The sequence below is a fragment of the Hemicordylus capensis genome, chromosome 4 (assembly GCF_027244095.1).
Source record: "Hemicordylus capensis ecotype Gifberg chromosome 4, rHemCap1.1.pri, whole genome shotgun sequence".
Classification (NCBI taxonomy): Eukaryota; Metazoa; Chordata; class Lepidosauria; order Squamata; family Cordylidae; genus Hemicordylus; species Hemicordylus capensis.
In genome coordinates this window covers 313,053,873-313,078,292 of record NC_069660.1, presented here as the reverse complement: position 1 = coordinate 313,078,292, position 24,420 = coordinate 313,053,873, and the positions used below count along the sequence as shown (strand labels likewise).

Genomic DNA, 24,420 nt, shown 5'->3' with positions numbered 1-24,420 from the left:
CACACTTTACTTTATATTTTATATTTAGGTCCATTCACACTATAAATATGACCCCTACAATTTTGATAACATTTGGGAACAAAAAGAGGGCATTTCAGAACTTTTGATTGGTTTGTTTGTAGGGGAAAGTCTTAAAGTGTATAACTTTAGTCTCCTGAACACTAGGAAACTTGCAGGGGGTTTAAAACACTTTGAACAGGCTATGACTATGTTATGCCAGCGTGGTGTAGTGGTTAGAGTGCTGGACTAGGACTGGGGAGACCTGAGTTCAAATCCCCATTCAGCCTTGAAACTAGATAGGTGACTCAGAGCCAGTCACTTCTCTCTCAGCCTAACCAACTTCACAGGGTTGTTGTGAGGAGAAACCTAAGTATGTATTACACCGCTCAGGGCTCCTTGGAGGAAGAGCGGGATATAAAATGTAAAATAACAATAATAATAATATGTGCCTATTATGAAAAGTTTTAGAAACATCAACATTCTGACAAAATTTATCTTTCTGCACAATTATTTAAAATAAATAATTAAGCTGTAAGTGCAGATTTGGTGAAATTAATGGACCTTTGTTACATTAATGGGAAATTTATCTTTCTTTCTGTATATATTTTTATATTAACACAATCTTTTTTCTTCTGCAGAAAGCTAAGTATTTCCTTTAAAACGTTTAGAAATGACTGCTGCAGCTACTCAGAAGCAAAATATTATTTATTATTATTATTATTATTTATTTACACAGTCAGACAGGTGTTATTGACTGGTTTGTTTTATCCAGCCATCGAGTCCTTCCCAAGGAACTGGGATGGCTGAATTTTATTGTCAATGTTGTTGCTGTTGTTATAGATATCATCGCAGAATATAGGCTTTTCCCAGTAAAGTTGCTTTTTGTAATTGGCTGATGGTGATTTCTGTGGCCACTATGGTGTTGAGGTGCTCTTCAAGGTCTTTTGGAACTGCACCCAGGATGCCAATGACCACTGGGATTATTTTGGTCTTTTTCTGCCACAGCCTTTCAGTTTCAATTTGTAGATCTTTGTATTTTGTGATTTTTTTCTATTCCTCTTTCTTCTGTTCTGCTATCCCCTGATATTGCTATGTCAATTATTTTAACTTGTTTTTCTTTCTTCTCGACTGCAGTTATATCTGGTGTATTGTGTGGCGGATATTTGTCTGTTTGTAGTTGGAAGTCCCATAATATTTTTACATCTTCATTTTCAACAACTTTTTCAATTTTATGGTCCCACCAATTTTTGGCTACAGGTAGCTTGTATTTTTTGCAGATGTTCCAGTGTATCATCCCTGCTACCTTGTCATGCCTTTGTTTGTAGTAAGTCTGTGCGATCTTTTTTACAACAGCTGATTAGGTGGTCCACTGTTTCATCTGCTTCTTTACAAAGGCGGCACTTGCTGTTTGTTGTGGATTTTTCGACTTTTGCTCTTATTGCATTTGTTCTTAGTGCCTGTTCTTGTGCAGCCAGTATTAAACCCTCTGTTTCTTTCTTCAAGTTGCCATTCTTAAGCCATTGCCAGGTCTTGGTGATGTATATTATGCAAATATTGACCATGCAGGGGCTTATTTTTCCATTTCTCTGCTTGGTTCTTGACTTGTTCTTTCTTGTAGGCCTGCTTGGTATCATTGGCATTGAATAGTTTCTCGTTCTTGACCATTTTAAGTGCATCTTCTTCACTGTCCCTTGTATGTTCTTCAAGGCCTCTTTTCTCCTCCTCTACTGTTTGATGGACTTGCAGCATTCCTCTTCCATCTGAGCTGCGAGGGAGGTAGAGCCTATCCACAGCATGATTGATGTTCATGATTTTCCTGGTCTTACGATCTAGCATCTCTATCTCTGCCTGGGTCCAGTCTATTATTCCTGCAGTGTATCTGATAACAGGTATAGCCCAGGTGTTTATGGCTTCTATGGTGTTCCCACCATTGTGTTTGGACTTGTGGATTTTTCTAACTCTCCTGATGTATTCACTTCCAATTTTTCTTTTAACTTCGGTGTGTGTGATGTTATCCGCCTGGAGAATGCCCAAGTATTTGTAATGTTCTTTCTCTTCCAGGTTCTTGATGTTGCTTCCGTTGGGCAGTTCTATTCCTTCTGTTTTTGTTATTTTCCCTCTGTTCATTATTAATGCAGCACACTTGTCAAGTCTAAACTCCATTGCTATATCACTACTGAATATACGGACAGTGTTTAGCAGTGATTAGATTCCTAATTGGGACTTTCCATACAACTTCAGATCATCCATGTACAGCAGATGGTTGGTTTGACTTGATGTTTTAGATGTTTAGTATCCGAGGCCTGTTTTGTTTAGTATTTGTGAAAGTGGGGTCATGGCGATTACAAACAGAGGGGATAGTGAGTCCCCTTGGAAAACGCCTCTTCTAATGCTAACCTGTCCAAGTGTCTCACCATTGATTGTTAACTGTGTACTCCACATGCTCATTGCTTTTTTTAAATAAATATCTGAATGTTTTTACTGACAACAGTTGTTTCTAAACATTTTAATATCCATGTGTGAGGCAATGAATCGAAGGCTTTCTTGTAGTCAATCCATGCAACACTTAGATTGGTTTTTCTTCTCTTGCAGTTTTCTAAAGTCATTTTGTCAATCAGCAGCTGGTCTTTTGTGCCTCTGGTGTTCGGGCAATTTCCTTTCTGTTCAACTGGAAGCTGTTTGTTAGTTAATAAGTGTTGAATCACTTCATCTGCTATTATTCCAGTTAATAATTTGAACATGGTTGGCAGGCAGGTTATCGGTCTATAATTACTTGGAACTGCACCTTTTGCTGGGTCTTTCATGATGAGGTGAGTTTTCCCAGTTGTTAGCCATTGTTCAATATCACCTCCTTGCAAAATGTGATGGAACTCTTTTGACAGTTGTTTATGAAGGCTTGTTAGGTGTTTAAGCCAAAAGCCATGCAGTTCATCGTCACCTGGCACAGTCCAATTTTTCATTTTCTTTGCTCTTTCACTTATTAATTCTGGTGTTATTATTAGATCTTGCATTTGTTGGTTACATTTTTCGACCTCTTTCATCCAGCCTGCTTTTTTATTATAATCTATTGGATTGTCCCATAATTTCCCACAGAATTGCACCGTTTCTTCTTTATTTGGTGTTTCTAGGTTTCTTGCAGTTTCTCCTTCTATGCTTTGGTAGAAACGTCTCTGATTCGACTGGAACTGGAGATTCTGCCTGTGTTGTGTAATTCTGGCTTCATACCTGCTAATCTTCTTTGACACTGCTGTTATTTGCTGCTTTATTACTTCCAGGACTTCTCTAATTTTCCTTGAATCTAGGTGGTATTTTTGGATCAGATACTGTTTGGTGTTTTCATTCTTCAGCTTCTTGTCTTTCATATCTTTCAATTTACTAGCATCTGATCTGAGCCTGGAGATTTTATTTTCTAATCTAATCTTCCATTTTGGTGATGTACTGCTTTCTTTTTTTACAGGTCCATTGATCTTATATCCGAGCTCTTGTGTTGTTATTGTTGCTGCACTGTACATTAGTTGGTTTGTTTCTTGCAAATTCTTGGTTGTTATTTCTGTAAGTGCAGCATTGACATCTTTTAATGCCTGAGCAATGCCCGTTTTTTGGCAACTGTTTTTAGAGCTGGAAGTCGAACCCTGGTGGTTGTTTGGTTCATGTGCTCAGTTATTTTTTGCTTTAGTTCTTGTTGCTTTTTTGTTAAACGGCATTCGGGTTTTTGAGGTGAAGGCAAAAGGGAGGTTGCCTGGTTTTGATTTTGAAACAGTTCAGTAACAGTGGCATCCTCTATTTCCAACACCACCTCCACCTGCGCCTGAGCAACTGCTTCAGTTGGTGGTAATTCTTCTTCCATATCTTGAGCCTGTGTTGCTCTTTGCAGTTCTTCCAGCTCAACTCTTGTGAATACTTTATTTCTTATTATGAATCTTCTCTGGTCTGCTAGCCTTTGTTCTGTGATTTCTGTATCTGGATGCTTCTCTTTCCAAATTTGGTACATTCTTTTTAAATAACCTCTTCTAGTTGGACTAGACTTGTAATAGCAGATCATTATTTCCTTCTTGGCATTTTTCATATATTTTTTCCGGTTAAGCGACGTTTCTTCCAGTAACCTTGCTGTCTCCAGCCCTGGTTGCTCAACTGAAGATCCTGAGTCCTGTTGCCCACTTGCCACCAGATGTCCAGGGACTCCAGCACCTGGCGCAGTCCTTGTTGACCCGGGCGACGACTGATCCGGTATAGATTTATTAAAGTTACGTCTCACCATATTGTTGATGGGAGAGGCACTCTTTGTCTGGCTCCTCTGGTGAGACCTGTCCAGTATGGTTGGACCTCTGGCATAGCTCTCACCTTCCTCAGAGCACGCAAGCCCCACAACCATGCCAAGGTAGTGCCTCACTGGGGTTGTTGTTGTTGTTGTTGTTGTTGTTGTTATTACTTTTATATCCCTCTCTTCCTCCAAGGAGCCCAGAGCAGTGTACTACATACTTGAGTTTCTCCTCACAACAACTCTGTGAAGTAGGTTAGGCTGATAGAAGTGTCTGGCCCAGAGTCACCCAGCTAATATCATGGCTGAATGGGGATTTGAACTCGGGTCTCCCCTGTCCTAGTCCAGCACGAGTCAGTGGTATCCATACACTGTGTGCCAGTATGACAAATCATATATATCTTACCACTTTCTGGAGTGCCAAACCTAGAAATCATGAATGGATCTTTCTGATGTTGGTTTGGTTTTTGCTAAAAGCTGCTATGAGGTGAGTCTGATTTGGATTGAGTTCAAGGTACTGCTAGAAGCAGGGTGTCTAATCCTTTCCCCTCCACTGTGACCCCCAGTCCAAATGCCCTCCCCAGTTGCTGTTAGCCAGGGAGGGGAAAACATACAGGCACAATATGAGTGCCTGTATGGTTGCCTTCTGCAGCAAATAGCAGCCTTTGGGGTGGGGAGATCTGCATCAGAGAATCAGCACCGTGGGTAAGGCTTAAATCTTCGTTCTTACAGTTGTTGTTCAGTCCAAATCAGGGGCCTTGTGACTGCTTTAAAAAAAAAAAAAAGTTGAGATCTAATTACAAATCACCTACTTCACTTCTAGTTTTGTATTTGAAAAGGGTTATAAATATCCTTAACTATATAATTATCAATTGGCTGTAAATTATATTGCTATTATGGGTAGGAATTACATGAGGCTATTCCCACAATCACAAAAGCAAAGGGAGCTTAGCCCACTTCCCAGTGATCGTGGGAACCACCGGGCTTGCAGGCAAGGCCCGGTGCTCCCAAGGCATCTAGTCTGCCTAAAACACCCTCCACATAAATGAGTTTAACGGAGCAAGCACTCCGTTAACCTCATTTCGTTGCTCATCTGTCACTGTGGCATGTGATGATACATAAGTAAACCCCCGGCCGGGAGGCTGCAAGCAGCTTCCTGGGCTCGGGGGTCTCTCCAGGATGGAACCTCCTGGAACTTCTGGGGCCGCATGGCCCCCAATCACCGCAGCCCCCATTGGCTCTGTCACGGAGCTGGCAGTCGTGTCGGCCACCGGTTCGGCCGCCCAGCTATGAGCAGTTTCTCGTCTGCGGGGAGAGCAGGCTAACCCCACCCTCCCCGCAGAACCCCATCAGGCGCTTCGCACGTGTCGTGTGAAGCACCTCCATTGTGTAATTTGAAACCGCTTAAACTGAAGATTGCCACTTTGAACCATGTGACAATCTTTTCACGCCAAGATTATTACTGCTACTATTATTTGTCTAGTGAAGTTGTGGCCTTGCCCAAGGCCATGCAATGAGTCTATGGAGGAGATTAGAACCTAGGATTTTTGCAAGGGGCGGGTTTTATAAAAGGGCAAATGGGTTCAAAGAGCCTGAGGTGCCCTGCTGAGTGTCCAGGAGGAGCCACCAGGCTTCCCTTCCCTGGGTGGGGCTCCTGCTGCCTCCTTCAGCCACTCACCCGGCTCCCAGGCCCATCCTCCTGCCATCAGCCAGCCTCTCAGCCAACGGGAGGAGGGCGTACATGCACTCCTGATGGGCCGATGGAAGGAGGGTGTTCTTGGGATCCTGTCAAGCAGACATTCCTCATGGAAGGAGAGCAGGCTTGGGAGCCGGGGGGGCTGGTGGCAGTGATGACAGTAGGGACACCAGCTGGATGGGCGGCCAGCTGGAGTAGGGAGGCAAACGTGGAGTTAGCGAGTGAGGCACACTCATGAGTGTGCATGCTGCCAAAGGGGGCACTACTATGAGTGGGAAGGCTGCTCATGTTCTAGATGAATACAGGCCCACTCTCCACTCACTACACCTATTCTGAATAAAGAATATTTCCTTATAAGAGAAGACTTAAGGTCCTTATAAATTTTCTCATGCCCCCAAAGCATGGAATTCGTAAAGGTCAAACTTCCTAAATGCATTTTAAAGAGGTATATTTAAAATTAGCTTATCCCGCACAGAACATCTGTATGCTAGGACTTTATTGCTCTCCTTGCCCCCCAGCGCAGCCCCTGCTCAGCCACCTGATCCCCTCACTCAGCCACTCACTCACTTTCAGACAGCCCACTCACAGCTGCCACCCCCTCACTCAGCTCACCTAACCACCAGCCTCTGATGCCCTGCCAAGTCCTCTTGCGAGGAGGATGGCCAAGCCAGGGTGGGGGAGCACACCGAGGGCCATCCTTCTCAGGAGGAGACTCAGCAGAGTGTCAGAGGCTGGCAGATGGAGCTAAGGGAGTGAGTAGAGGGAGGGTCTCTGCTTCTTTTTTCAGTCCTCACTCAGCCACCACTACCACCATCCTTCTGGTCCTCTTCAGCAATAGCTGCCCCTCCATCCACCTCTCAGCCCATCTCCATGCTTTTTCTCTCTTTTTCATCGAGTGTTGTCAGAACTCTCGCAAGATGTGCCACGTACCTTGAGATGTGCTCCATACCACCTAAGGCTTATGTACATATAGATTGGAAGTACCTTCTGTAGTGATCCCAGCCTCCCAGCTCTAATAGGGTTAACAGGAAGTGAACCCCTGGCCTTGACTGACAGGTTGGCAACCCCAGCTCTTGACCAATCAGTCCACCAGGTGGGTGGGACATGAGGGCTGCTGGGCGGAATGCTGGGAGAAAGAAAGAAGATTGGAGTGCGACAGCGCAGTGACCAGCATGGAGGCTCCCCCCGCATGGTGAATGTTGCAGGACAGTCTCTCAGGGTGAGAGATTTGCAGGGACTTGATCTTGCCAGGATTTTTGGTGAGTTTTCAAGGGGGAATGAAGCCAAGGTTTTTGAGGTTTTGGAAAACTAGTGTAGGGAAAAGTATATTTAGTCAAACTTTGTGTTAGGAATTATTTTGCTTTTTGTGTGTGCTTTGCAATTCCTAAATATCTATTCTTTGTAACTGAGTAACTAAGATTTCAATGTGTGCCATATACAAAATATCTGGATTTTCTGAAATATTCTTGTAATCCAAGTTAAGCATTTTTTAGTGTATCTAAAAAGCCAAAACCTCGGAAGAGCAATTGAAAAAGAAAATATTTTTCTCTGTTCTTTGCTTTTTACTGGCTCCCCAGAGTTGATTATTGACTCAGAAGAAGGAAGGAGGTGGTGGTGGAAGGAGGGAATTCCTTTAGTGCAGACACATCATCAAAAGAGCTTAGCCAGCTATCATAAGCTTCACGTGCAGGCAAATGCACAGGGGAGCAGTCGGTTTTTATATCCTTGCCTGTTAGCAAGGGGAAGCAAAGTGAAACGGGGCTTTCCAGTCACTCAAGCCCCATTAGAAAAAAACTTTAAGAGTGACTTGGTGGCAGCGATTTAATCTACCAGAGATCCATCTTTTCATTAAACAACCAGAGTTTTCCTTTTCCCCTCTCTTTAACTTCTTGCCTTAAAAGTTAACAATTAAAACCCCAGTCAGCTTTGTAGCTCAGAGGGAGGGGTGACTTTGCAAAAATCTCCCTCAGAGTCAGCTAGCTGGGACCAGTTCCTTACACCTCATATTTCACAAAAAGCATCGTGTAGGGCCGGGTCCTGATTGGGACCACTGTATGCCTGGAGGGAGAGATTAGCTCTTTCCCCTCATACCATTTCCTTGCCAATAACCACCCTCAAAGTATTTGCCCTTGAAGTAGTTATTTGATACAAATAGTTATTTCAGAGAGAAATAGCTTATGGCTGGCACAGTGCCTGGGCATGGGGGTGGGAATTTCATCAGGAAAACAGCTTAGAGGGAAAGGGAGGGAAAACTCGACTGCTGTGACTCTCATGTGGTTTTTTTTTGAGAGAGAATAGGTGGGTCCAGTTTTAAGCGCATCTCCTAAAAATTCATTTAGGCTAATGTGTAGTTTGGCCTTAAGGTGAGGTGCCTGCCTTAACTTCTGTGCCATGGAAGGCGTAAACATATTCTACAGTCATATTGTACTCACCTACTCCCATGGCACTCCAGGTATTTAGTGCTAAGATTGTGGCTCAACTACTTTTTGGAGTCCCATTATGGATCCAGGGAGAAACAGCTGAACTGGAGAGAGTACAGTCTATGTTTTAAAGAGCTATCTTTTCAGTGCCTAGGTGCATGCCTTACTCTGTTCTATGTTTGGAATCTGGGTCTGTCTCTATAGCCTGTAAAGCCTGGGAGCTTACTTTTGCTAGATGGAGTAAACTTTGTTCAGAGATTCAGGAATTTTCTTTTTTCCAATATTTATGGGTGGATTCTTATCCTAACCCTTGGCTAACATATGTAAACAACAAAATTATGCAACTGGGCCTTTCTCCGTCAGAACTTCTTACTTGGGAATATAATAAGGTGAAGGAAACAGTATTTCTCCGGTTGCATGATATTGAATGGCAGGAACTGATGTCTTCGGCCAATAGGACTTGCTCCCCTTTACATTTTGGGATTCTGCCACCTTGGGGAGATAAAGGTGCTAACTATTTAACAACGCTGCATTTTTCTACATTTCGGGTTTCATTTGCTCGGGCCCTCTTCCCGAAATGTGTTGCCCTCTTCTCTTTTGGAACAGATGTTTGCTAAAGATCATCCTGTAACGGTTTTTGGCCTTTGTGGTGCTGGCCTCTTGGAAACTGTCACCCATGTTTTGTTATTTTGTTCTTTGTATCGGGATGCCAGAGAAGAACTTATTTTCCCTCTGTTACTTTAATTTCCTAGAAGGTGTGAGCCTTTTTATACATATTATTGCCTCGCGGATTTAAGCTCTGAGATTACAAAAACTGTAGCCAAATTTTTTTATATAGCCATTAGGTTAAGGTCTCAATTAAGCGCTTAATTGCGGGAGCTGCTTATTGTTTTTAAGTAACTTATTATGAATGATTGTATTTTGTTTTATTGTGTGTTAGCATTGATTATTGATCATTGTATTGGATGTATTTGCTACCTCTGTTCTTGCTGGCCAATGGCTGTAATAAAATTGATGATGATGATACTCACTTACACCTCAGCTTGCATGGATCCAAGCTTTCTCAGGTCCTCTCTGAAGCTCAATGAATACTTATTGACGTTATGTCAAAGACATATGCCTCTAGTTTCTGAACTCATAATTCTGACAGTCAACCTTGCGTAGCTTGTCTTACACTGTGGAGTGCAGTCTTGTGTAAGTTGAACAACTAACAGAGTAGGTTTCAAGCTTATCAGAAGATCACACTTCTGCTTTAATCTACTTGTAAATTCTGAAGAGGCACTTAAGTCATTTTATGTAGAGCCAAAAACCCATGCATGTTTAGTCATAAGTGAAGGATGCACCTCCTTTCTTTTATTGACTTGTCTGTCGCCTCATGGTGGAATGGATGTTATCCATATCTATCCACCTTCATTTGTGTATTCCTTTCTGCATTCTCCATCTATCACACTCATTCCCTCCCCAAACAGCCCACCACTACTAATATGTACAATTCTCCCTAACCAAAGTGAAACCATATAGGGAGAGAGAGGGGCAGTGTGCTGTTGTCTCCATAGTGTGCTGAACTTCAGTGTTTTTGCAACCTCGAGAGGAAAAGGATTGGGCCAAAAAATGAAGTGTGGGTCAGCGGAAGCTAATTTATAAGCAAACACAATATGTGAGATAGTAAAATGTGCTTCTGCTTTACATAGTGTAGAAGCTGCAGACAGACCTCCCCTTCCATTCCCCAGCTTCTCTGGTGCACTGCTTGTATGCACATTCATGCATACACAGAAAAAGAACAAGGTTTTCTTGAGTCATATGGGGATCACTCTTGTGTGGGTTATGCACCCTTGCAGGGAAAAGATCATTCTCCTATTTCTTAATATGTTGGGTGTAGTAGTGAACTCCTGGCTGAATTTGGATTTGCATGTCTTTCCATGTGGTTGCTAACTACTTGTTCAGTATTACCAGATTATCTTGTAGAAGTTCAGTAACGTGAAACCAGAAGTCTACCATGTTTTGATTAAAATCAGTTTTAATTACTAAAAAAAGCTAAATTGATTTGATCATCATATTTACAAAGGGGCTGCTTTATTTGTGTTGGTTTCAGTTCTGTTTGTTGACAAATGCTTTATGTCATTACTAGTGGTTTTCTGATGCGATGAAAATTTGTCGTGTGACCTGCAAGCCATTGTTCCATACCATTTCTCCAATAATTATTGTTGTTTTTATCTGCAGCATGGCTATCCAAGTTGACAAGTTCAACTTTGAGAGCTACCCCGACTCCCCTGGTGAAAGAGCACAATTTACAAACCCAAAGCAGCTGGAAGAAGAGAGACAGCAGGCAAGAGGTCTGGAGATCAACAGCAAGTTAGATATTCTCTGGAAAATTATATCCTTTCAGAAATGCATCTCCCCCCCCCCCCGCCCGAGCTTCTCATGTAGCATACCTGCGCCCTTTAATTCAAATCATTTCTAGGAATACGTCTGATAGAGGACATAGTTTAAATGGAGCACTTAACATAATTATAGAATTCTTAAACTTAATTTTAGCTTGCCATCTTCAGATTCAAATGGGCACACTCAAGGGTCTGTCTGCTTTTTAATGCTTTGAGTAGCAGAGAAAGAACTGTACTCTGTGCAATTTCTGCATATTTGAATTGGCTCTGAGCATTTAAAGAGAGGGTGATATTTGAGAATGTCACTTGGGAGATAGATTGAAATTGGCTCCCAGCCACAATCCAGTTGGGTTTTCAGGGGAAGGAAGCTCCATTAGGAAGCTTCTAGCAATATCTTGGGGTGTTTATAGTTATTCCTTCTGTAGATATAGAAGCAAGTTCTAGAATCTAGATATTGCTTCTAGCCATATCTTGGGGTGATGCTGTAGGATCCTCTCTCCAAAGTCATTAGAAAGAACTGGCAGCCCCAAGTTACTTTTAACGTGAACAGAAGTGGTCTACTGATTGGTGACACTCTTTCCCCCCACAAAACACTTTCTGTGGTTTATAACAATTTCCAGCATGTACTGTTAGCAATGTCTCTCTGAAGTCCTTTATGCAAGAGCAAATACCTGACTCCTCAACCTACTGCTGCCAAGGTCAGCAGTGGAGGAGAGCTGGTCTTGTGGTAGCAAGCAAGACTTGTGCCCTTAGCTAAGCAGGATTGCCTGGTTGCATATGAATGGGAGACTTGATGTGTGAGCACTGTAAGATATTCCCCTTAGGGGATGGAGCTGCTCTGGGAAGAGCAGAATGTTCCAAGTTCCCTCCCTGGCAACATCTCCAAGATAGGATTGAGAGAGATTCCTGCCTGCAACCTTGGAGAAGGTGCTGCAAGTCCGTGTAGAGAATACTGAGCTAGATGGACATAAGCAGGGATCCTCAACGTTGGGCTCCCAGATGTTCTTGGACTTCAACTCCCATAATCCCCAGGCCCAGTGGCCTTTGGCTGGGGATTATGAGGATCCCTGGACATAAGGTCTGACTCAGTATATGGCAGCTTCCTATGTTCCTAAGGTCCAAAGATGGACGAGAATTCTTCTCTATTGAAGTCAAGATCCAAGCAGTTCTCTTGTCCATTGCCTGGAATGCAATTGTTAGTGAAAAAAGTGAACTGTTTTGCCCAGCAGCAGTTGCATGTGCCCATTTCGGTACGGCAGGTCCTACCATATTGATGTAGGGTTATGTGAATGGGAAGGTGTGTTTGCAGGGATGTTCTTGGCACACAGCAGTCATTTCTTAGGCTTTTAAGAAACCAGACTTTAATTCAGGAGTTGTATAGTGATGTTGATAGTTCATATAAATGATCCAATGTTGGGAGGGCGGTTTTAAATTTCTCTTGAGCATGTTCTAATGGCATCTGTTGTTGTCTGCACAGTTCAATCTTGCTGTTATCTGAGCAGATGGCCAATAATTTTTAAATAGGCTGATATTTTTCAGCCCATGCCTTTTCTAAATATTTAGTATATTATTCAAAATAAGAGCTATTTTTGGAGTAATTTGGCAACTTGCAGGGCATGTTAATTCATTTATTTATTTTATTTATTATTTATTTATTCAATTTATATACAGCCCTTCCAAAAATGGCGCAGGGTGGTTTACATCAAAATAAAAAGAATTACAATGAATTAACAATTAAAATCAAAACTCTGAAAACAGCATAAAATCAATTAACGGTTTAAAAAATAAACAATTAAAAACCCTGGAGAACCAGGCCAAACATTTACAATTTAAAAACCCTGGTAGGCCAGGCCAAACAGATAGGTTTTAAGGGCTCTCCTGAAGGCCAATAATGAGCTCAGAATATGGATTTCTGCTGGGAGTACATTCCACAGCCCATGAGCAGCCACAGAGAAGGCCCACCTTTGCCACCAGATGAACCGGTGGTAACTGGAGATGGACTCCTCAGGTGACCTAAATGTGCGGTGGGGATCAGGCAGAAGAAGGCACTCTAAGATAACTCAGACCTAAGCTGTTCAGGGCTTTCAAGGTAATAACCTGCACTTTGTATTTTACCCAGAAACACATCGGCAGCCAGTGTAACTGTTTCAAAACAGGCATAATATGGTCACTCTGGGTTGCCCCGGAGAGACCAGTCTGGCTGCCTCATTTTGAACTAACTGAAGTTTTGGAACTATGTACAAAGGCAGCCCCACATAGAGCGCATTGCAGTAATTGAGCCTGGAGGTTACCAGCTGATGCACCACTGTTTTGAGGTCATGCTCTTCAAGCAATGGGCGCAGCTGTTGAATCAGCCGAAGCTGATAGAAAGCACTCCTGGCCATGGCCTCCACCTGAGATACCAGGGTGAGGCCTGGGTCCAGGAGTACTCCCAAACTATGCACCTGCTAATTCCGAGGGAGTGTAACTGCATCCAGCACAGGAAGATCTAACTCATCCCTGGAATTTTCAGAGCCCATGCAATGAACACCTCCATCCTGCTTGGATTCAGTTTCAGTTTGTTATCCCTCATCCACACTATTACTGCCTGTAGGCAGGCATTTTATTGTTATTATTATTATTTATTTGATTTCTATACCGCCCTTCCAAAAATGGCCCAGGGAGGTTTACACAGAGAAATAATAAATAAATAAGATGGCTCCCTGTCCCCAAAGGGCTCACATTCTTAAAAAAAACACAAGATAGACACCAGCAACAGTCACTGGAGTCATTTAGAGAATTTAGAGAATGAGCGCCATTTCCTAATGATGAAGATGAAAAGGAGAAGTAGATTTGGGTGTCATCAACATACTGATAACACCCAGCACCAAACCTCCTAATGACCTCTCTCAGCGGTTTCATGTAGATATTAAAAAGCATTGGTGACAGAACGGAGCCCTGAGGGACTCCATATGGCAGCTCCTGTTTTGAGGAGCAGCTGTCACCAAGCTCTACCATCTGGAATCTACCCAAGAGAGAGGAACGGATCTACTGCAGATCAGTGCCCCCTATCCCCAACTCCCCCAGGTGGTCCAGAAGGATACCATGGTCAATGGTATCAAACACCTCCAAGAGAAGAACCAGCAGAGTCACACTGCCTCTGTCAATTCCCCGGTAAAGATCAATTCATCAGGCCGACCAAGACTGTCTCAACTCCTTAGCCAGCTCTAAAGACAGTTTGAAATGGGTCTGGATAATTTTGGAGTTTCCTCCAAAAATTGCCTAGAGCTGGTTGGCCACCACCCTCTCAATCACCTTGCCCAACCAACAGAGATTGGCCTCTAATTATCCATCACTAAGGGGTCCAGGAAAGACTTTTTAAGGATCGGTCTAACCATTGCCTTCTTCAGACAAGGACGCACCCTACCCTCCCTCAGCGATGCATTTATGATATTAACTAGGCCACCTCCAACAATCTCCCCGTTAGATAGAAGCAGCCAAGTTTGGCAAGGCTCCAGAGAACAAGTGGTAGGCTGCACCAACAGCTTGTCCATATCCTCAGGAGTCACAGATTGAAACTGATCCAACGTAATACAGCAAGAGGGATTGCTGGACACTTCCTTCATAGACCTTGTGGAAATAGTGGAGTCCAAGTCTGCCTGAATACAGGTCATTCTGTCCCCAAAGAACCTATTAAAAGTGTCACATCAGAACAACCCCGGGGACTGATTTAAAACAAAAGGAGCAGAAATTATACTCCTCACAACCTGGGCTAGCTCTGCTGAACGCGAACCTGCAGACGCAATGAGTGCAGACCAAAACAATTTTTTCACTGCACGCACCACTACTGCTTAAGGCTTCAAATGGGTCATATGCTGCATCCTGTCAAATTCGAACCAAGTTCTCCTCCACTTGCGTTCTAGTCGCCCACCCAATGGCTTCAGCCCCTGCAACTGCTCAGTATACCAAAGGGCAATTTTTAAAGCAGATCAGAAGGGACACTTAGGAGCAATCATGTCTACTGCCCTGTTGAGTTCCCTATTCCAGGTTCCCATCGACAGAATCACTGGCCACACCAACATCAAAATCCTCCAAGGCTTTTTGGAATCCTGCTGAGTCCACCAGCCTTTGTGGACAGACCATCCTAATAGGTCCACCACCCCTGCAGGGCTGGGGTGTGTTTGTGAAGCCAGTGTTTGGCAAGCAAGTTGGCTCTTAAGTGCTTAGAAGTGGGAAGTACCTATCTATACCCATATGTTAAAATGGGAAGGCTCACTGAAAGTGAGAGGGGGAGAGAGAGGGGTGAGCAGTGTTAATGCTGTCAGTTCTGATACAGACTGGAGAAATGGTTGTGAATGGCTGACACTTCACTTTCAGTCTCCCTCTCTCTCCCCCCTCCCTTCTTTTAGTAGCATCTGTGACAGTGAGCCGAATTTGGCGTATTTACCATCTCGGGGCCTAACTAATTTTACACAGAGATGTATGTATCAACCCAGATTGTTGTCACTTAAAAAACAGAAAAGAAAAAAGCAGTTGTAGGAGGAATAGCTTAGAGCAGAATGGCTGGGAGCAGGGATCCCATGTTCTGCATCCTTCTGTTCCATCCTTCCTATTTTCAAATGTGTGTTTACCCTTTCCAAATGCAAACATGCATTTGGATTCCAGTGGGGAGGGGCAGCTTTGGGAACTATTTGGAGTGGAGAAATGCTGGGAAGGATTAAGCAACCCCTCTCTGAGCCACATTCCAGGTTGCACCCTCCTGAAGCCAGGGATGTAGGGTGATAGTTTAAGTTGGTGGTGCACCAGAAAATTTCTAGCTCAAAAACAATAATTTTGAAATGCTCCATACACTTATATCTGATCTACTTCCTTGTTTAATTTCAATATTTTATTTGAGTCCTTGCTGCCACCTCCTCCTTAATACTACCCTAAAGACCCTAGGGGTCTCAGGGTTTATTATTCAGGAATCAGTGGCCTCCAACCTTCCCATCTACATAGGATAAGACAGGACGAGACTTAGCCAACATCCCTTGCTTTTGGGGGGTTTCAGAGAAAACTGTGTGAGCCAGACAAGCATCTGGGAGACTAAACTCCCTTCAGAGTATTCAAACACACTACAAACTCCACACAGCCAATATATAAATAGAGGTTTTATTACAAATTTAGGTGGTTCTTAATTTGCATGACCTTAAAAGTTATAGTCTTTCTCGGGCAGCTTAACCAGAGAGGAACAAAGAAAGCTAGCTGTAGTCTACCAGAAGGAGAGGGAACAATGTGGGGAGTAGTGACTTCACCAAACCAGACTGAAGTAGGAGGGGCCAAAATTATCCTTAAAACTAATAAGAGATGATACCCCTCAAATTCACAGACCTAGAAACACAATTGCTGGGAAAAGTAAACCCCATTGGTGGGTTAGTTGACGTTCAAGGGCCCAGGGTCTTGGGGTCTCCCACTTACATTGCCAAACAAAAATGCTGAAGGAAAGGCCAAAACCTATTGGCTCTGGCAAATTAGAACTGATAGACTGAAAGAAAAGAAACACCAAAATGCCCGAGTAAGAACATAAGAACAGCCCTGCTGGATCAGGCCCTAGGCCCATCTAGTCCAGCATCCTGTTTCACACAGTGGCCTACAGGCAGGAGTTGAGGGCATGCCCTCCCTCCTGCTGTTACTCCCCTGCAACTAGTACTCAGGGGCATCCTGAGTGTGTGTGATTTTTGCAGGCGACCTTGTGTAAACAAACAGGAGGCAGGAGGATCGGAGTGCACTGTAGCTTGCCTTCACTGCTAGTGCACAGTTTCCAAAAAGGTTGAGGTTGGTAGTTCACATCCACTACCAGGCACTGTTGTAGCTTCTTGCATGCCTGAAGCTGCTTCTCTCTCTCTCTCTCTCTCTCCTGTCTTTGGGTTTAATTTCATAAGTCTATGTGTAATGTTTACTTAGGCCTTTACAGGTGAAACTCGGAAAATTAGAATATCGTGCAAAAGTCCATTAATTCCAGTAATGCAAATTAAAAGGTGAAACTGATATATGAGACAGACGCATTACATGCAAATCGAGATAAGTCAAGCCTTAATTTGTTATAATTGTGATGATCATGGCGTACAGCTCATGAAAACCCCAAATCCACAATCCCAGAAAATTAGAATATGACATGGAACCAAGAAGACAAGGATTGTAGAATAGAACAATATCAGACCTCTGAAAAGTATAAGCATGCATATGTATTCAGTACTTGGTTTGGGCCCCTTTTGTAGCACTTACTGCCTCAATGCGGCATGGCATGGGTGCTATCAGCCTGTGGCACTGATGAGGTGTTATGGAAGACCAGGATGCTTCATTAGCGGCCTTCAGCTCTTCTGCATTGTTTGGTCTCATGTCTCTCATCCTTCTCTTGGCAATGCCCCATAGATTCTCTATGGGGTCAGGTCAGGCGAGTTTGCTGGCCAATCAAGCACAGTACACTGTATACTTTTCAGGGTCCGATATTGTTCTATTCTACAATCCTTGTCTCCTTGGTTCCATGTAATATTCTAATTTTCTGAGATTGTGGATTTGGGGTTTTCATGAGCTGTATGCCATGATCATCACAATTATAACAAATTAAGGCTTGACTTCTCTTGCTTTGCATGTAATGCGTCTGTCTCATATATCAGTTTCACCTTTAAATTTGCATTACTGAAATTAATGGACTTTTGCACGATATTCTAATTTTCCGAGTTTCACCTGTATATTGGAGGGCTGTGGTGGCAGCCATGGTCAAGGGCAAAGGGGCACGCAGATGAAAGTGGTTGCCAGTACTGTATTCATTTTTCTTAGAGCCATTTTGAGGGCAGCCTAAGCAAACATGGTTCCTTCTATAGTGCACACAAGATGGTATTCCTAGACAGGGTCCAAAGATCCATGAACGTTCCATAAGTCTCAGAAGTTTTAGGCTTGTTTTTCTTCCAAACAGTAGATCTCATGCCTTGTGGCAAGCTGTTTTTTAAACTGGAGAGAATTTCAAAAGCAAATTCTCATAGTACACTGGCATTCATAGCTTAAAGAAGAAAAACCAGACCTTCCCCTGCGTTTGCTCCAGCCATTTTCATTAGCATAAGCAGCTCATTGACTCCTAGCCAGTGTTCCCTCTAACAAGGATTCCCAGATGTTGTTGACTACAGCTCCCAGAATCCCCAAGCAAAAGCTATTGCAGCTGGGGATTCTGGGAGTTGTAGCCAACAACATCTGGGAATCCCTTTAAAGGGAACAGGGCTCTAGCCAATTCCTTGAAGTCTGAGCGAATAAGCCAATTTCAATATTGTCATTTTATTTTTGTGTGGAGAGTTACATTTTCATAATTTTGAGGGTGCATTTTAGATACTAACTTCTTATGAAACAACATAAGGCTCAGTGTGAATTGAATGCAAGGAGCTTTATATAAAACTCTTTCAATAAATTAAGTTTACATTGACTGTCTCACTTTCATCCTCTTGCTCCCCTTGCTGCTGAATTGAGTCCCCCCCACAACTGAGGAGTACTCCCTTCTTACCACTCACCGTCCACCTCTGTAGTGAGTCCAAAGAGGCTCTTTCACTGCAGAAGTGAAAATAACTAAGTGATTTATTCATAAATCAGGAGAGAAAGATAGGTGATGAAGCAAGGTGAAGTTGCACATCATTGCAACCATATTAAAAAGCACATCTCCAAACCTTGGGAGACAATAATGTTGTAACAGTCCATGCCTTGGAAGCTTACACTACAATTCTATAGGAAGCTCTGAAAACTGCTATGAACCAAACAACAAAAACAGGATTGTGCTAGGGAGATGTGGAAATGCAACAGTTTGGGCCAAATGTCTTCTGGATTGTCAGTGAATGAATGCTGTCAATACTGAAGAGAGAGGCTAGTGTGAAAAGACTCCCAAAAATGTGTTTAGTAGGCTCAAAATGCCATGATAATTGGTATTCTAAAAGTTCAAATGTAAATGAGGTGAGAGATTTATGGCAAGATCATTCATTAATCATTTTAAGCAGTATACCATTAGTATAATTTCTGTTTATGAAAACGTGCTAATTTATTTATGCTAAAGTAGCACTGGGATGCATTCATTCACCTGTATTTATTCACATAGGAAGTGACAAGTGGGACAGAAAGAAACATCTTCATAGCAGGATGCCTGAGGTGAAACTGCATAGTAAAGAGAAAGCAATTAAGGCTTTAAGACTCAGTGCAGTAGGGGGAAAAATTATGTACCCAGTTCTCTAAGCAGACGGTTATTTTATTTATATCATGTCTCCAAATAAACATGTTGGAAAGAACTTTTTTCCTCGTTTCATTTAATCCTGTCCCCAAAATATGCCATCAACTCCACCATCCTTAAAGGTGAGCATTATATTGCATGTTAATGGCTTCTGAGTATTCATCTTTAATGGGAGTCTGCCTCAGTACTATACATCTTGAAAACTTGGTTTGCCGGATCAGTAGGCTATACATACAATCTGAAAGTAAAAGTATTTTTTTTACAGCTTGTGGTAATGATGTCAACAGCGGGGGGGAAATAATAATGTTAGAAACAGGCTGCCAGGACCTTTTCTGAAACAGGAGTGTGGTCTTAAAACGGCCAGTCATGTTTTGCATCCAGATGGCTCCATGTTTAATCCTTGGCATCTTGAGCGATTACAAGACTTCTTACAGCAAGGCTAGTAGTTACAGACCTCTGCTAAAACGTTGAGGACCTGTTGCCAGTTGGAGTTCAGGGTGCTTCGCCGAATAGGCCAATGGGCTGACTTGGTTTAAGGCAGCTTTTTTTAATGATACCCTTGCCACTTGGCTCAAAGGATGTATTTGATTCCTGGGAGCCATGAGAGAACTATGGTGGGGCAAATTTTAACCCTTTTTCGATCCGCATATGCTGAGGTCTGTTGTACATGGCCTGACCACAGGTATGCGAAACTGCAGGTGCTGGGCTGCGGACACTGAGGTCCACCTATACATGAATGCAAAAAGTTTAAATTTTCACATTTTAAAGATTGCATGCATTCCTGTTTGCTTTTTTACATTCTGCATTTCTGTCTAGTGTTCCTTAACGATCATTTTACCCCTCTTTGAAGCGTGAAGGGGAAGCAAGTGTAGAAGGAGTTCTCAATCAACTGGTCCTGGAGCACCTGCAATTGGCTCCCCTCCAGTGGGGTGAGTAATGTAGAAAAGATTGATTACATTACACTTGCTTTCTGATACGGTGCTTCTTCCAGAAGTGAAAATCATTGGGTAACCTCTTGAAATGTTGAGCAATGCATAATGCTGTTCAACTCCACAGCTTTCATTTTGGGTCATTTGTAGGAAATCTCTGAAGCAGAATGGCTTAGTATGAGGCCTTTCTTCTTTTATTTAGTTTACTTGGCTGTGGGAAATCATTTAGGGGAGACATTTATTTTCCTCAAAACCAATTATTAGTGTTAGGTTATAGCTTTGCTGTCTGCTTTTGTGGAATAGAGATTTGCGAAAATAAATTGCTTCTAATTATTTTGTAGAAGGCATAACTCTTATGCGAGTAGTGGTCATAGTTCATCTTTACTGATGTATTATAAAACTGTATTTAGTTGTTTGCACTGGGTTTTATGCTGTGTGCATCCAGACAGTCAACAGTTGATGGTGAAATGCTAGAGGGCTTTTTTCTTCTTCATTCCACATATTAGCTGTAGAAGCAGTCTCATGGCTAAGATGTGTATTGTGCAGCAGACACATGTAATACTCTCTTGGGTGTGTATGTGTGGGTGGGTGTGATTTGAATTACACATGGCCACTGGAAGTTGCAAGTTTCAGCAGAGAAATGGGTGGAGCGTTTTTACCTCTGGCTGCTTTTTTCTCACATGAATGGAAAAGGAGCCTTGAGAGGGCAAAATTAAGGAGGAAAAAAATAACTGCTGGGAGGAAATATCATGATCCTTCGCTTTCTGTCCCTTTACTCAGACGTATAGTTTTCCAGTAGCTGATTTTAATTAAAAAAGAAAAACAGTTGAGGGGACTGGTACCTGCATCTATTGCATATTGTTGATTTGGCTCACTGTTGCAGTGCTATTAGTGCAACTAACGGTTATCAGCATGTAACTTTTTGACACTTACAGATGCTCTGCGATGCTTTATTTTTTCCTTTTGGATTGTAGCACTGTATTCTGCTTCCTCCAGGGGGTGCTGAGTGGGTAGTTTACCACTCCACCAGATCTATGAGGCAATTAGAAAGGGCCAAGGCTTCTCCTACAAGGTAAAATCATGAGAGGGGCATATGGACTATGGATGGCTTTCTGGGGTTCTGCAACTTCATTATTTTATGTGCTTTATTAAGGCAACCCCCATTCCATCAAGGAGAAGGAAAGAGGGGAAGCTTATTCAGTAACTGGCAACAGCCTATGGTGGTGCATGTTTATGAAAATAAATGCAAAATCAAAATATGGTTAAGTTGAGAAGAATAAATATTTTTAAATATACAGGTCATAAAAAGGAAATATGCTGGAAGCTAATGTTAGCATTGTTAGTGTGTTAAAATGGATTTTGTGATTTAAGTCTTGTCTTTTAAAAGAGTTGACTATTAAAATGTGCAATAAATCATGTGTAATTGAAAAAGGTTTGTAATTGGCAACCTCTGAGAGAGAGAGAGAGAGAGAGAGAGAGAGAGAGAGAGAGAGAGAGAAGGGGGACATACAACATTTGGTAATCACTGTTGGCTGACTTCATTTACTTGAGTATGGTCCAGCTGGTATAACTTCTCCAGTGAGATGGTCCACTGTAGTGAACACATGTTCACTTCTCTTTTTCTTACTTCCAGTATTTAATTTATGGCATATACAGGCCTACCCTAAAGTAATGAATGAAGCTGCTGTGGAAGTGTAGACTAAGACTAAGCTTCTAAGACTAAGCTCGGGAGAAACCAGTTCCACGCCAGTTTGCAGCAGCAGGTGGCTGTACATAGCAATAAATGCCTGGCAGCACCTTCCTCCCTCTAGCCGTTTTTCAACATTGAAAAACCAAACATATGTAGAGGTAAAGTGTGCTGTCAAGTCGATTTTGACTCCTGGCGCCCACAGAACCCTGTGGTTTTTTTAAACACATGTAGTTTCCCCTAAAAATAAGGCACCAAATAAGCTAGTGGTCTTTGCAAGTTAAAATGCAACACATGAGACCTGAGAGGGCAGCGCTGTGGGACTTGGGGAACCACTTGTTGAGTTGCACCAAGGGTTGCTATGGCATCAGGGCCTTCAAGGCTCAGGTCACTTCTTTGGGCCAGCTCTATAACATTTACGCCAGATCCTGTGAATTGCCGACTAAGCATAAGCAGGTCATGGGACGGAGTCAGCGTAATACTGTACACACATTTTTTTAAAAATACCTTTATATTCCGCTCTTCTTCCAAGAAGCCCAGAGCGGTGTACATAGTTCAGTGTCTCCTCACAACAACCCTGTGAAGTAGGCTAGGCTGAGAGAAGGCATAAAGTGCTAATATTTACAGCATGGTTTCTCCCACACAAGGCGTAAAGCGCTAATATTTACAGCATGGTTACACACACACACACACACACACACACACACACACACACACCCAGCCTAAGCTCACTGAATATTGCAGCACTTTTATTTCTGGTTGTTTTTTAAAATTGCGTTTGCAGACCAAACCTTTGCTAACCAAACTTAATATGCAGGGCAATGTGATTTGTTCTGATAATGCCGACACCTTCACTGGTTAACTTGGGTGGTTTCTGTTCAGGCCTCTTCTCTTCTCAGAGGAACAATCTGCTTACAAAATGGCAAGAGTGACTACTTTTAGGCACTGCTTCAAATTCTACCTGTGGACGTCACTTTAGAAAATCAGAAACTTGATCAGGTCATCTGCACCACTTAAATGACTAAGAATGAAAATGTCTTGTGGTAGCAAGCATGACTTGTCCCTTTAGCTAAGCAGGGTCTGCCCTGGTTGCATCTGAATGGGAGACTTGATGTGTGAGCACTGCAAGATATTCCCCTCAGGGGATGAAGCCGCTCTGGGAAGAGCAGAAGGTTTCAAGTTTCCTCCCTGGCTTCTCCAAGATATGGCTGAGAGAGATTCCTGCCTGCAATCTTGGAGAAGCCACTGCCAGTCTGTGAAGACAATACTGAGCTAGATGGATCAATGGTCTGACTCAGTATATGGCAGTTTCCTATGTTGAAAATTGCCCTACATTTGCCAAGTGCCTATTGTTTTGAGGCTTTCTCTGGTTTTGAAGGTGAAACCTGGAGGAAAGGAAAGGTTGTGCCGCGGAGTTGGTGTCGACTCCTGGCGACCTCACAGCCATGTGGCTTTCTTGGTAGAATACAGGAGGGGTTTACCATTGAATTAAGGTCATGTTTTGACCTTATGAGATGATGCCTATCAGCACCTTTATATATTGCTGCTGCTGCTGCTTTATATATAGGAGTTTCCCATATTCTGGGAAACACACCAGTGGGGATTTAAACAAACAGCCTCCTGCTCCCAAGGCAGGTTGCTCCCCTGCTGCGCCATTAGGTGGAGAACTGACATTAATTCAAAAACTCTAGCAATGTGAAGACGGAATTTGCACTTTGTATTTTGAATTTTCGTTAATGTATAGCCAATTTTGTTCCAATTTTGATTGCACATATGGACTTGGGAAGCATGCTCACACATGCGCACACGCACACACACACACACACACACACACTCACAAACACAAAGAAAGAAAGGGATTGTTCAAATGTAATGCCAAGTCATGATTTGTTTTGACAGCTGAAATGACACAATCCAACTATGTTTTGCAAGCAGCCATCAAACCAGGAGATGGAACTTCGAAGCTGGCTTGCAAATAATGGTTTCGTTGATTTGCTGCAGATAATATGAACTAACAATGTATGGTTTGTGATGTTGCTCTAATCTCAGAGGACACCTGGCCACAAAGATTAGAGTATAGAACAGGTGGGGAATGAAACCTTTCTAGCACTTAAATAGCTCTTACCCTCTCTTACCTGATTGTGCCTGGCAGCTTCTTGTTTTCACAGCCAACGTGCTGCTCCATTCAATGTCTTTCTATATCTCTTCACTGATAAGCCAGTTCCCCAAGTAAAAATATTGGGATAAAACAGGATTAAGGGATTTGTTTTCTGTTGTTATCTCATGAAACGAAACTTGGAATGGATGATTGTTCAAAGTGCATTGTACTTGGTTACTGAGCCATTGATCATGTTATCCCACTTTATGAATTATCCTGGGGTCATCCCATGACATTGATTGCAAGGAAATTTAGGACCAACAAAGGGAAGTACTTTTTTACACAATGCATAATCAACTTATGGAATTCTCTGCCACAAGATGTGGTGACAGCCAACAACCTGGATGGCTTTAAGAGGGGCTTGGATAATTTCATGGGGGAGAGGTCTGTCAACGGCTACTAGTTAAAGGGCTATAGGCCACCTCCAGCTGCAGAGGCAGGATGCCTGTGAGTACCAGTTGCTGGGGAGTAACAGCAGGAGAGAGGGCATGCCCTCAACTCCTGCCTGTGGCTTCCAGTGGCATCTGGTGGGCAACTGTATGAAACAGGATGCTGGACTAGATGGGCCTTGGGCCTGATCCAGCAGGAGTGCTCTTATGTTCTCCTATATTGAACAAACAATACGAACACCTATATCACAACTACCCTCAATGCAGTTTCTGTTGAGGTA

General features: G+C 42.7%; 1 protein-coding gene across 3 annotated transcripts in view; it reads left to right on the top strand.

The window, feature by feature from the left end:
• The window catches only part of TRAPPC9 (trafficking protein particle complex subunit 9), a 523,543-nt gene that overhangs the window by 198,728 nt on the left and 300,395 nt on the right, over positions 1-24,420 (top strand). For all 3 annotated transcript variants that reach the window (XM_053245610.1, XM_053245609.1, XM_053245611.1), the window contains 2 exons: positions 10,595-10,748; positions 19,815-19,905. In XM_053245610.1, the coding sequence (XP_053101585.1) occupies positions 10,595-10,748; positions 19,815-19,905 (245 nt within the window). The remainder of the gene's footprint in view (positions 1-10,594; positions 10,749-19,814; positions 19,906-24,420) is intronic.